Source organism: Panthera leo, chromosome C1 (genome assembly GCF_018350215.1).
Source record: "Panthera leo isolate Ple1 chromosome C1, P.leo_Ple1_pat1.1, whole genome shotgun sequence".
In the NCBI taxonomy this organism is placed as follows: Eukaryota; Metazoa; Chordata; class Mammalia; order Carnivora; family Felidae; genus Panthera; species Panthera leo.
Window position 1 is genome coordinate 202362695 of NC_056686.1, and position 11625 is coordinate 202374319.

Here is an 11625-nt window from a genome sequence, read left to right on the forward strand (position 1 = left end):
CTTCCTGAATGGCCTCTCTGCCTCCAGTCTGGTTTTATAAGTGCTGACGAAACTGAGAATAAAGAGGCCTAAAGAACTTTCCGTGTGCACATATGACCAAGCTGTGAGCTGGGGCAGGGCTGGGCATCTCATGGCTTAGTCCCTGGGAAAGGAGACCGGGGCCCCAGCCAGGACAAGGGAGCCTCCATCCTTACCACCAGCCCTCCCAGTCCCTGTGCCACCTTGTGAAAACTCAGAATCACTAGTCCACACTCAGCCAGTTTATTAAAGGCAGGGAGCTTCATCCAGGTCCAGAAGGGAGAAGCCGGGGGACACCCCCCCTTCTTCTCTCAGCTCCCCGCTTCCCCAACCACTCATCTACAGCCCAGCCCCCAGGAGGGAGATGGGGCTGGCGTCAGGCAGACTGCACTGCATAAATACTCAGAGGCCACAGCCTGAATCAGCAGCGTCAAGGGCGGCTGGGGGGGGGGGGGGGGGGAGGCAGGGAGACCAGGTTTGGGGCAAGAAGGGGTGGCTCCAAAGGCACCTCCCAGGGCTTGTCCTGAGCCCGAGGACCCACAAAGCTAGAGAGAGGGGGCCAGCGGGCTCTGCCCTGGGGTCTGAGACCACGGCCGGCCCTGTCCGGCGAGGCTGGCAGGTGACTCTGGGTTGTTGGGGAGGAGAGGGGTGCTGCCGTGCCAGGGCGCTGGGGCGCAGGGCGGGCTCAGGTGCTGTTGCCCTGCTCCTGCTCGAAGAGCAGCATGGCCAGCTGGGTGCGGGAGCCCAGGCCCTCCAGCTCGCCCTGGCGGCAGCGGTGGTACAGGTCCTCGCTGAGCCGGGCACTGCACGTCTGGGCCCGGTAGCGCTGCAGCAGCGCCGGCTCCACGGCCCGCAGAACGTGGAGGCTGGAGAAGCGCAGGAACAGCTCGTACACGTCCATGCTCTCCAGCAGCTCCTCCTCCTGCTCTGAGGCCGCCGCCAGCCGCCCTCGGGCCGCCACGTAGTCGGAGTTGTAGAAGCAGGCCTCGCTGGCTGCCTGGCGATCGAAGCGGCCCGTGTCTCGGCCCAGCTCCGGGGGCCCAGGGCCCTGGGGCGGGGCCACGGCAGGGTGGAAGGCCTGGAAGTGCATGGGAAAGAAGGCCTGCCAGCCAGAGATGGCGTGCATGCGGCAGCGGTTCAGGAAGTCAGGCGTGAGCACCGTGTCTGGCCCGGCCAGCAGGAACAGTGTGTCCAGCGGGTGCTTCTTGGAGAGCAGATCCATGAGGCGCAGCGGGGAGGGTGCGGCCGTCTGCACGCTGAGCCAGGGCACCCGGGCCCCAGGGAAACGCCGCTCCAGTTCCGCCACGTGGGCCTTGACGGGCGCAAAGACATCCGCGTGGGCCGCCCGTTGGGCCTGTCGTGGCTCGTACAGGAGCAGCAGGGTCAAGGCTGCTGCGGCATCGCCAGGTTCCAGCGCCGCAGTGGCGAAGGCTTCCAGGAAGCCAGGGGCCAGGTCCCGCTCGGCCGCAGCCAGAGGCAGTAACACGGTGAGACGCGAGGCTTCGGTGACGTAGGGCACAGGCAAGATCTCCACACGGCTCAGTGGCCGCAGCAGCTGCACCCGGCGCGTGAGGGGCCGGCGGCCACCCTGGGGGGTGAGCGCCTCCAGCTGCAAGTCCAGTGTGTACTCCATACCCCGGGCAGGATCAAAGCGTCGGTAGCCATTAACTAGCTGCTGCTTCTGGAGCCGCAGGGCTGGATGATAGCGACGGTTGAGCTCTTCCAGGGCCGCCCCCAGAACGTCAGCCACATCGGCCCGGTCAGCCCCTCGCAGCGGGCAGCGGGGCGAACCATCAGCGCAGGAGAAAGCATGCTGCTCCGTGAAATAGTCCCAGCGTAACACCTCAAAACGGGAGGCCGGGCGGGATGGTGCCGGAATGCCCACAGGCCAGGCGGCTGCGCGCTCCCCATCGGCTGCCAGATGGCTGGTGTTCTGGATCTCCCACTAGATGGGAAAAATAGACCAGGAGCAAGGTATAGACCGTGGGGGCCAGCGCAGAGCTGGAGGACTAAGCAGACGGCAGGTGCTACTTGGGATGGGTCCCTAGTCCCCAATTTCTACTATCCCAGGGCCTCCACCTATCCTTTCCCCAGATTGAGGCAACCTAAGAATTAAAAGGGAGGCTTCTGGAAGAGCTTCTCAGAAAAGGCAGGAACAAACAGGGACTGGGAAGCCAGTTTGTTCCGATTCTAGTTTTGACTTCCCTGGGATCTCAGATGTCTTAGGACCTGTCCCCTCTGTCCCCCAGGGCCCCGACCATACCTGCAACTCCTGGATCTCCTGGTATGTTCGTTCCAGCTCAGCTCGGGCAAAAGCTTTGTGCAGCTGGTACATGTGTACGGGGTCATGCACAGGGTGGGCTGTCAGGGCACTGCGGAAACGGGGGTCTCCTTCCTGCACATGCTCCCCAGGGCTCAGCTCCAGGTAGCTATAGTGTACCCCCTGGGGAGAGGAAGGGAAGGGGTCTATGATGGGAAGAGATGGGACAGCTCCCCATTCACCTCCCAGTGTGGATTTCATCTTCCCCTCCCATGACCTATGTGGACCTGGGGTCGGAATTACTGGGTTTAAGTACACCTTGACCAGTTGTTAGCTTGTGTGACTTTGGGCGAGCCTCTGCTAGCTCATGTGTGAAATGGGCATATGCATCCTATCTCAGAGCTGTCCAGGGGCTCAAATAAAAATCATAGTAGCCAACACTGAACGCCTGCTATGTGCAAGGTTCCCTTATTTTTTCTAATCCTTAGAACACACCTGAACCATAGTTATTTTCATTGGTATGGATGAGGATACCAAAGTTCAGGAGATGCAGTCATTTACCCAAGGTTACAGGGATAGAAAGTGACAGAACTGGCATGGAAACCCAGGCCTATTATTTCCAACTACCCCTTTGCCTCCGAGGGGGAAGGGCACAAGCTCAGGCAGGAGGTGCCAACGGGGCGGCTTATCTTCCCACCTCGTGGTCGCCAGTGCAGCCCACCCCTGTGGCATCGAGGATGCAGCGTCCCAGCCACTCATCCGGTCGCGCACTGACGATGTCGTTGCGGCAGCCTTCCAGGTGGGGGCGCAGCTGCTGCAGCAGTGTGCGGGACAGCAGCACCCCAAAGCCTCCATGGCAGTAGCGGCCTGGGGCGGGCTCTCCACCGATGAAGTCCTGTGGCCGGCCCAGGTACAGGTGGGCAGCGGCCGCCAGGCTCAGACGGCCGGCTAGGCGAGCCAGTCCATGTGCCTCGGTGTAGGTGGCATCGGGCACTATGAAGAACCAGTCAAAGTCGTCACCGTGTTGCTCCAGTAGGTGGCGCAGTGCCAGGTGCAGGTGCCCTATGGGCCGCTCCTCACCCAGTGTCACCACTGCCATGCCTGGTGGTGCCCTGCGGCCGCGAGAGCCCGTCAGGAACACCACACGCTCTAGCCGGTGCCCCAGCGTGCGGTTCACGGCCACACCCAGTGTGGGCAACGTGGCTTGTGAGGTCAGCACCGCCACAAGCAGCCTCTGCCTGATGCCCAGCTCCGTGCTGATGTATCGGGTTCTGGGGGAGAAGAGGGCACAAGGTTATCAAGAAGACAACATAGGCTCTGGCAGGTCACATCCTCTCTGGCCTGTTTCTTCACCTACGAATAGGATAAGAATAACCAACTCCCTGGGGGTCATGGGGATTTACATGAAATATTTGCCTTACCTATATAGTGCCTTGAGGAGGGGGGGATGGCAATGTGTGTGGAGATATGAGAGGTACATTGTGGATTTGATTCTCTGTTTCACGACTTAGTAGTTGTGTCCTTGAGCAAGTTATTTAACCTACCTGAGCCTCATTCAGTAGTCTGCTCTGCATAAAGGAGCTGATAGTATCTATTCAAAGCACTTAGACAACTGCTCAGCACATAGATACTCCACACACCATGTATATACTTATTTCTATATAAATATGCCATCATAGCACAAATACATCACATAAATGATGTAAAGGAATATAGGGCAGAGGGATGTACTGACTGTGTTTGGGACAAGGGAAAACCGGGGCTCAGCAGTTCTGGTAACTTAGCTTCCATAATGCAGAAGGTAAGTCGCAAAGCTGAAATCTGAACTCAGTGTTGCTTAGAAGAAAAGTATTTCAACTCATGCGCAAAGGCATTAATGGGATGGGTACCTCACCCCTCCCCCACAAACCTCATCCCGAGGTGCCCCACCCAGGAACAAGAGATACAGGTAAATTTGGTTTCTCTTTTTTCTGTCCCTCTCTCTATGCACCCACTCTATGTACCAGTCATTTCTCGAAACCCAACAGCCCAATCAGGGAGCTAATAGGATCTATGAGGGACCATGGGGTCGAGCCAGTTTAGGACAGAGGAGGGCAAGTTCCGCCCAGGCCTGGACGGGGCCCAGAAAGGGCCTCAGATGGGTTCCACAGCTCCCGGGGAAGCAGGGCAATCGGAAGTTATTGGGGCCAAAGACTTCCTGGCTGGCCAGCCCCTTCCTTCCGGAGCCTAACCCAGCCTCCGGCGGCCTCCCCGGCGCGCCCGACCCGACCGGTGCCCAGGGGGTGGGGCTGGCGGGGCTGATCCCTACCTGACGGCCTTTTTGGCGGCCTGGCCAGGCTGTGCAGGGTGGTAGGGCAAGACACGCGGCTCCCAATTCTCCCCGGCGCCTGCGCCGACCCCAGGCCTCTCGCGCTCCGCTCCCGGCTGCACCGAGTTGGGCCGGCGCGCCGCGTTCGTGTTGCCGCGCGGCGGCAGCTCAGACTCTCCTGGTTGGGGCGGCCCTGGGCCACACGGTTCCTCCACCCAGGTGACGCTGAGCAAGCTCAGAGTGAAGCCCAGGGAGATGCCCACGGCCACAGGCCCTGCGGGCCGCAGCACCGACAGCAGCAGCGATGCCCGCATGGCGCCGGGACCACGGGCCCCGGGGCCCGGAGCAGCCCCACAGCAGCCCGAAGAGGCTCCGAGGGGGCGGGACCGGGGAGGGGGCGGATCCGAAGGGCCCGGGCCAAGCGGGCGGGCCCGCTCCCTCCCCGCCGACGCGGTCCTAGTCGAATCCCCTGCGCGGCGCTCCGATCCTCCTCCGTCCGGCGCAGGGTCCCAGCGCTCCGCGCAGGAGCCTCGACCACGGCCGCCGCTGTCCGACGTGTCACTGCGAGGTCCCCGCCCCCGGGGTGGGGTCTCGGGCTCCAGCTACCGGAGACGGAGGAGAAGGGGGAGGTTAAAGGGGAAGGACCCCCGGAAGTGCCCCCTCCTCAGTGCCGGTGAGGGAAACGCCGGAGGCGGAGTCCCCTGCCTCTCCCGGCGTGGTTGGTGCGTCCCTGGTGACGTCAGAAGCAGCCCGCCCCTGCCTGGATGGTGCGCCCTGAGTGACGTCAGGAGCAGAGGCCGGAGCTGTCCATCAGCACCAAAGGCCGCGGGCGGGCTCAGGGCATGGGGCCGCGGCTCTGGGGCAGCCCAAGCCCCTGCTCCTGCTCCTTTCCCTTCCCCAGACCCAGCCTGAGTCCCCAGACTCCGCGGCACTGGAGTGCCAGCCGGTGTTGGAGGCGGAGCAGCGACGCCGCCGCACAGAGAACGGTCCCTCCGGCCCAGCAGCCCCCTTCCCGGCTCGGCGGACTTTTCCCGGACCCCAGTCAGCTGGGGCCTCTGGCGCTCTGCAACCCCGGACCCTCCGGCCCCTGCACAGCCTCTTTCGCTCAGAAGCTCAGGTCGCCTCCTGCCCAGGTAGATCTTGGACAATCCCAGATTTGGCCGCCCACAGAGGAGTCTCCTGGCTGCCTCTTTCTTATGGGCAGCACACTGTCCTCCTCTTCCCCCAACCAGGGTCCCTTTTAACTTCTACATCTCAGCCTCCTTTAGCCAGGCACTTTTGTTTCCCTTTGTCTTTTGCTCCACTTCAGAGATGCTTCCAGAGCTGGGCATCACTCCTTTGTCCACTGGTGTCCTTGCCTAGTTCTCCCATTCCCATTCTTGCCCCCATCCTGGTGGAGACCCAGCACTCCTCCTTGACCCCAACTTATTCTTTGTCAGGCTGACCTGGGAGGTTGACTCCCTTCCATTCCCAGCACTATGCCAGGCACTGTGGCGACACTGCGGTTCCAGCTGCTGCCCCCCGAGCCAGATGATGCCTTCTGGGGTGCACCCTGTGAGCAGCCCCTGGAGCGCAGGTACCAGGCACTGCCGGCCCTCGTCTGCATCATGTGCTGTCTGTTCGGAGTCGTCTACTGCTTCTTCGGTGAGACCCCTACCTCATCCTTCACCTGGGCTCCCCACTGTTTCCCAAATTATTTTTTAGGCGCCTCAAATCTTCTCTAGAACATCATCACCACTACCACCATCACCACCACCACCATGAATAACTATCTTTCTTTTCTCTTTCTTTCATCCCACACATGTTCATGGATCATCTAGACTCTAGGTCCTAAAAAAACACAGGCTTTTAAATTCAGCATGCTTGAATTTGAAACTGGCTCTGCACATTACTAATTGTGATACCTCGGCACATTAACCTGTCTGAGCCTCAGTTTTCCCATCTAAACTGTGCGAACAATGATAATTGTCTCATAGAGGGTTGTTGGGAAAATAGTAGATGCTCAATAAATAATAGCTATTATGGTGAAGATGGGTTTGGGTCACTGTGCTAGGTAGGCACAGAAAAGCATTTAGCAGGGTGGTTGAACATGGTCCCTTACCACATGGCATATTGTCTGATAGGGGAGAGACTTCTGGAACATTCACACCTGTAATACATGTTAGAGCGGGCTAGATGGTAGTCACATACATGGAGATAGCTATAGTAACCAGGCCTGCTATAAACAGTTGTTTAGGATGGGTACTGCACAAGAACTCCCACAAGGGAGTTCAATTGAATAGGCAACCGGGAGCTGAAATCCAGCCCATGGTCCATTTGCCAAACTCTAGGCCTTGGCACAAGGCTGCTTTACCTAGAGGAAGACATGACTTTTTCTAATTTGCACAAAGGTACCAGATGGGCTAGTGGAATAAGTGCCTGGTGACTACTGCAAGAGTTACAGAATTTCAGAGAGGGGAGTGAGCTCCATGGGCTGGGGGCCCAAGGGAAGCCTCTAGGAGGATCATTATAGGCAATTGGAAGAAGTACAAAGGAAGCATGGAGATCTGGATTCCAGGCTGGGCAGAGGTGCCATGAGACTAGTGTTCTGCAGCATTTATACCTCCCCCTAGAATGGCTGTGTAGTAGGTAAGGATGGGAGCCAGATGGTCCCTCCTCTTCCACCCCCAAACTCCAAGCTGAACAACTGCAGAATGAGCAAGAGGAAGTGCCCTTCTAAGGGTTTAGGACACATTCTGGGTCTCTAAGGAGTCTGTCACCTCATGCTCTCCACTACCCATACCCACTCTCTCTGCAGTTGCTCAAGCAGCCTGACATTCTCTCCCCTGGGGTTCTCTGCCACTTTACCCACCTTGGATGCCCTCATTCCCAGGCTCTTGGACTCTGAGCCCTTGTGTATGCCCTACTCCTCTATCTGACCCCAGAACCTCTTGGACTCTGATGCTTCCCTCATTCCTAAAACTGAATCTCCTCTTTTTTAAATTTATTTTTGAGAGAGAGAGAGAGAGAGAGAGAGAGAGAGAGAGAGAGAGAGAATATGCACAAGAGCAGGGAAGAGGTGCAAAGGGAGAGAGAGGATCCCACGCAGGCTCCATGCTCAGCACAGAGCCCAACATGGGGCTCAATCTCACGATCTCGAGATCACAGCCTGAGCCAAAATCAAGAGTCAGATGCTTAACTGACTGAGCCACCCAGGCACCTCCTGAATTTCTTTATGAACTTTCTCTTTGGCGTACCCTGACCCCTTGACCTCCATCTCTGACTTCCATCTTCCCAACTGTTCAGTATCTACAAGTCCCTCACTCTTCCAGTTACCCTTAATGGGTATAACTTCCATTTTTCTGAAACTCCATGACCACCGGTTCCCCTTATAATCCTCTTGAACACTCTATGACCCTAGTGACCCCCAGCCGCCTCCAGTTATCTCATTACCTTCCATCCCTCTGTCTCCCTCTGTTACTCCTGACACTTTGATCCCTATGATGCCATTGTCTGCCTACTCTCATGATCTCCCATTTCTCTGGCTTCAATATTACCCTCTCAGAAACCCTTTAACACTCTCAACGATTCCATGTCTGTTAATTCCCCTGCTTGCAATGACCTCATCTTCTGGAACCCCTCCCCAATAACCCTGCTTTTCCATTCTCTTTGTAATTTTCTACTAATGTTGTATCTCTGAAGCCCTGTTACCCCTTAAAGACATTATCTTTCTGAACCTGTGTGACCCTCATCTCTCAAGTTCTTTCTGACTTCTAAATACCTCGTATCTCTGAACAATCCCTCCTAAGGCCCCAGTGATTCTATTGCTGATCGCCTGTGACCCCAAATGACCTCTCTCTGACCCCTATGATTCCAAAGACCCTAATGACCCTATCACTGATTCACTCTTGACTCCAATGGTTTATCTGACCCTCAAAGACCCAACACTCATCTCAGTAACTCTTATCTCTCTGCTTTCCCAGTGAGTCCCAATGACCTATCTCTCTGACCTCCTTGGACCCCAATGGTCCCATCACTGATGCCCTCAGAACTCCAGTGGCCCCCAAGATTCTGACCTTAGTGTCCTGCTCCTGGTTCCTCTGTGATTCTCATGTCCAAAACCCCTCTGATCCCCTTTCTGGAGCCTGGTGACCTCACTTTGGCCCCTCACTAGCCCTTGTTCCCCTCCAGGTTACCGCTGCTTCAAGGCAGTACTCTTCCTCACTGGGTTGCTGTTTGGCTCGGTGGTCATCTTCCTGCTGTGCTACCGAGAGCGGGTGCTGGAGACACAGCTGAGTGCCGGGGCAAGTGCGGGCATCGCACTGGGCATCGGGCTGCTCTGCGGGCTGGTGGCCATGCTGGTGCGCAGTGTGGGCCTCTTCCTGGTGGGGCTGCTGTTGGGTCTGCTGCTCGCTGCTGCCGCCCTGCTGGGCTCCGCTCCCTACTACCAGCCAGGCTCTGTGTGGGGCCCACTGGGGCTGCTGCTGGGGGGCGGCCTACTCTGCGCCCTGCTCACACTGCGTTGGCCGCGACCACTCACCACCCTGGCCACCGCCGTGACAGGTGCTGCGCTCATCGCCACTGCCGCTGACTACTTTGCTGAGCTGCTGCTGCTGGGGCGCTACGCGGTGGAGCGACTGCGTGCCGCCCCAGTACCCCCCCTCTGCTGGCGGAGCTGGGCCCTGCTGGCACTCTGGCCCCTGCTCAGCCTGATGGGCGTTCTGGTGCAGTGGCGGGTGACGGCCGAGGGGGACTCCCACACAGAAGGTGAGAGGGTCCAGGCCAGGGTGGGTGAGAGAGAAATGAGTGGCCAAGGACGGGTGGGAGGACTGAGCAAATGGGGCACAGGGGAAGGAGCAGTACATACTAGTAACCAAAGGCCTCAATAGGGTTAGAGAGCTGACTGGCTCAGGGTCTGGGAAGACAGGACCGCAGCCCCACTATTCATTCTGCAACAAGGTATGGGGCAGTGGCTCTGTGGCAAGCCTGTTTCAGGCACAGGGGATCCAACAGAAAAGGACCCTGCGCTCATGGGGTTGCATTCAGGTGGAGGGAGACAGACAACAGAATGCATACAAACTAGATAATTCCAGCTCTGGAGTGATACAAAAGAAATATGCAGGGCAATGTAAACAAGTGACCTACAGAGGCTGTTACAGATACAGGGGTCAAGGAAGGCCGCTAGGAAGAGGTGACATTTGAGTAGAGTGCTCAAGGATAAGAGGCCACGCGCAAAGAGCTAGAAAAAGAGGGAACAGCAAGGGCAGGTCCCCAGAAAGAAAGATCTTGGCTTGTTGAGGAAGTGGGCTGCAGTGTGGTGGGTGAGGCATACCGACTGTGCGGGCCCTGTGGGCCGTGATTAGGACTCTGGATTTTACCAGGAGGGCAATGTGATGCTATTGCAGGTTTAAAGCAGGGGGTGGATAGAATCTCATTTAGCGTTTGGGATGCTCGTTCTGATTGCTGAGTGTAAGAAACATTGTGGAAATGGGGGGCAAGCATGGAAGGCCCAACCAGTGAGAAGGAGGCTGTAGTTGTCCAATTGAGAGATGATGACGGCTGGTTTAGGTGAGTCACCTGGGCCTCAGGATTGGGAAAGGGATAATAGCTGGAGAGGGAGTACTTAGAAGTCTAGGAATCTTCCATATGACCTTTGGAAGAAAAGAACAACTGCAGGAAGTCCCATCTGGGGCGTGGGAGATGGGGAAAGGAAGGGGGAGCAGGAGGTTATGGACAAAGGGAATCTGGACACCTGGAGCCCTGAGGTAGGAAGGATCAGGGAGGCTTGGAGGACACGAGGCGTGTGAGCCTGTGAGTCCCTTCTCTGCCCACCCCTGCACAGTGGTCATCAGCCGGCAGCGACGACGCGTCCAGCTGATGCGGATTCGGCAGCAGGAAGAGCGCAAGGAGAAGCGGAGGAAGAAGAGACCCCCTCGAGCGCCCCCCAGAGGCCCCCGGGCTCCTCCAAGGCCCGGGCCTCCTGACCCCGCCTATCGGCGCAGGCCCGTGCCCATCAAACGCTTCAATGGAGATGTCCTCTCCCCGGTGAGCAACCTGGGCCCCTCCAGCCTGAATGGGGGGAGAAGGGAGTACTGTAGACTCTGTCCAACGGAACTGGGCCTTCCCCAGAGGCCGATCTCAATCTAGAAGGGCTAGCATTTGTCTGCCTATTGTAACCCCTGCACAAGGAGCCTGACGGGTTCCAGCTCTAGGACTGGGGGAAAGGTGTCCTGAGTAGGAATTTTAATGAGGTATAGTAAGGGTAGGGTCTCTGGCTATGGACTATAGCCCGAGTGGGCTGTGGTGAGGCCCTGGGCCTGTGGCACTCTGGGGTGAGTCTGAGGCTGTGGCGTGCAAGGAGAGGATGTCCCTGGAGGTGGCTTCCGGGGCAGGATTTCCACGCTTACACCCGTGTTTACTTTCCCACAGAGCTACATCCAGAGCTTCCGGGACCGGCAGACGGGGAGCTCACTGAGCTCCTTCATGGCCTCGCCCACAGACGCGGACTATGAGTATGGGTCTCGGGGGCCACTGACGGCCTGCTCAGGGCCCCCCGTGCGGGTATAGCAGTACTGCTGCTCCTGCCCACCTAGACTCTGCGGTCACCAGCTCTGCCAGCTTGGGGAGGTCTGCTGGGCCGCTACCCAGCCTGCCTGGCCCTGTGGCCTCTGGCTGTCCCCCTCCCCACCCTGAAGAGGGCTGGCCCGGCTACTGGAAGAGAGAACCTGTCTCAGGCTGGGCCTGGCCTAAGGGGAAAGCCTCCTCCCGAGCTCCAGAGGGGCTCTTGAGGGATGCGGGGTGTGAGCCCCATTGGGGTGTGCTCAGGGTTGTGAGTGTGCCGCCTGTGTGTGTGTGTGTTTATGTGTGTATGGAGGCGTGGGCTTGAGGGGACACTGGGACCCTTGCCTTAGATTTCTGATTGGTGGGGCTTCTCCAAGGTTGGCCCTGCCTCCACCCCCACTGCTGGGGTCCCACAGGCCACTCTCCTGCATGTCTAAGTGGAGGATGTCTGCCTTCCTCCCCCACTGCTCCACCTCCCAACCAGACTCATCTAAGGCTT

The 11625-nt window shown here is 58.2% G+C and overlaps 2 protein-coding genes across 2 annotated transcripts; one reads left to right on the forward strand and one right to left on the reverse strand.

Annotated features, from left to right (window-relative positions):
- Positions 1-240: 240 nt before the first annotated feature.
- On the reverse strand, positions 241-5220 carry CHPF (chondroitin polymerizing factor). The gene is made up of 4 exons (XM_042950239.1): positions 4587-5220; positions 2976-3549; positions 2282-2461; positions 241-1963 (listed from the first exon to the last, which is right to left on the reverse strand). The coding sequence occupies exons 1-4, from the start codon at positions 4898-4900 to the stop codon at positions 704-706; spliced, it is 2328 nt and encodes a 775-aa protein (XP_042806173.1). The 5' UTR covers positions 4901-5220; the 3' UTR covers positions 241-703.
- A 128-nt stretch (positions 5221-5348) lies between these two features.
- On the forward strand, positions 5349-11371 carry TMEM198 (transmembrane protein 198). Its single transcript, XM_042953284.1, has 5 exons — positions 5349-5719; positions 6026-6230; positions 8757-9332; positions 10408-10610; positions 10995-11371. The coding sequence occupies exons 2-5, from the start codon at positions 6065-6067 to the stop codon at positions 11130-11132; spliced, it is 1083 nt and encodes a 360-aa protein (XP_042809218.1). The 5' UTR covers positions 5349-5719; positions 6026-6064; the 3' UTR covers positions 11133-11371.
- Positions 11372-11625: the final 254 nt, after the last annotated feature.

Coding starts and splice junctions, on each gene's coding strand:
- CHPF (XM_042950239.1), bottom strand. CDS start 4,900: ATGCGGGCATCGCTGCTGCTGTCGGTGCTGCGGCCCGCAGGGCCTGTG. Junction 3,550..4,586: donor GCCGCCAAAAAGGCCGTCAG/GTAGGGATCAGC, acceptor CTTCTCCCCCAG/AACCCGATACATCAGCACGG. Junction 2,462..2,975: donor GCTGCACTGGCGACCACGAG/GTGGGAAGATAA, acceptor TCCTCTCCCCAG/GGGGTACACTATAGCTACCT.
- TMEM198 (XM_042953284.1), top strand. CDS start 6,065: ATGCCAGGCACTGTGGCGACACTGCGGTTCCAGCTGCTGCCCCCCGAG. Junction 9,333..10,407: donor GGGGGACTCCCACACAGAAG/GTGAGAGGGTCC, acceptor ACCCCTGCACAG/TGGTCATCAGCCGGCAGCGA. Junction 10,611..10,994: donor ATGGAGATGTCCTCTCCCCG/GTGAGCAACCTG, acceptor ACTTTCCCACAG/AGCTACATCCAGAGCTTCCG.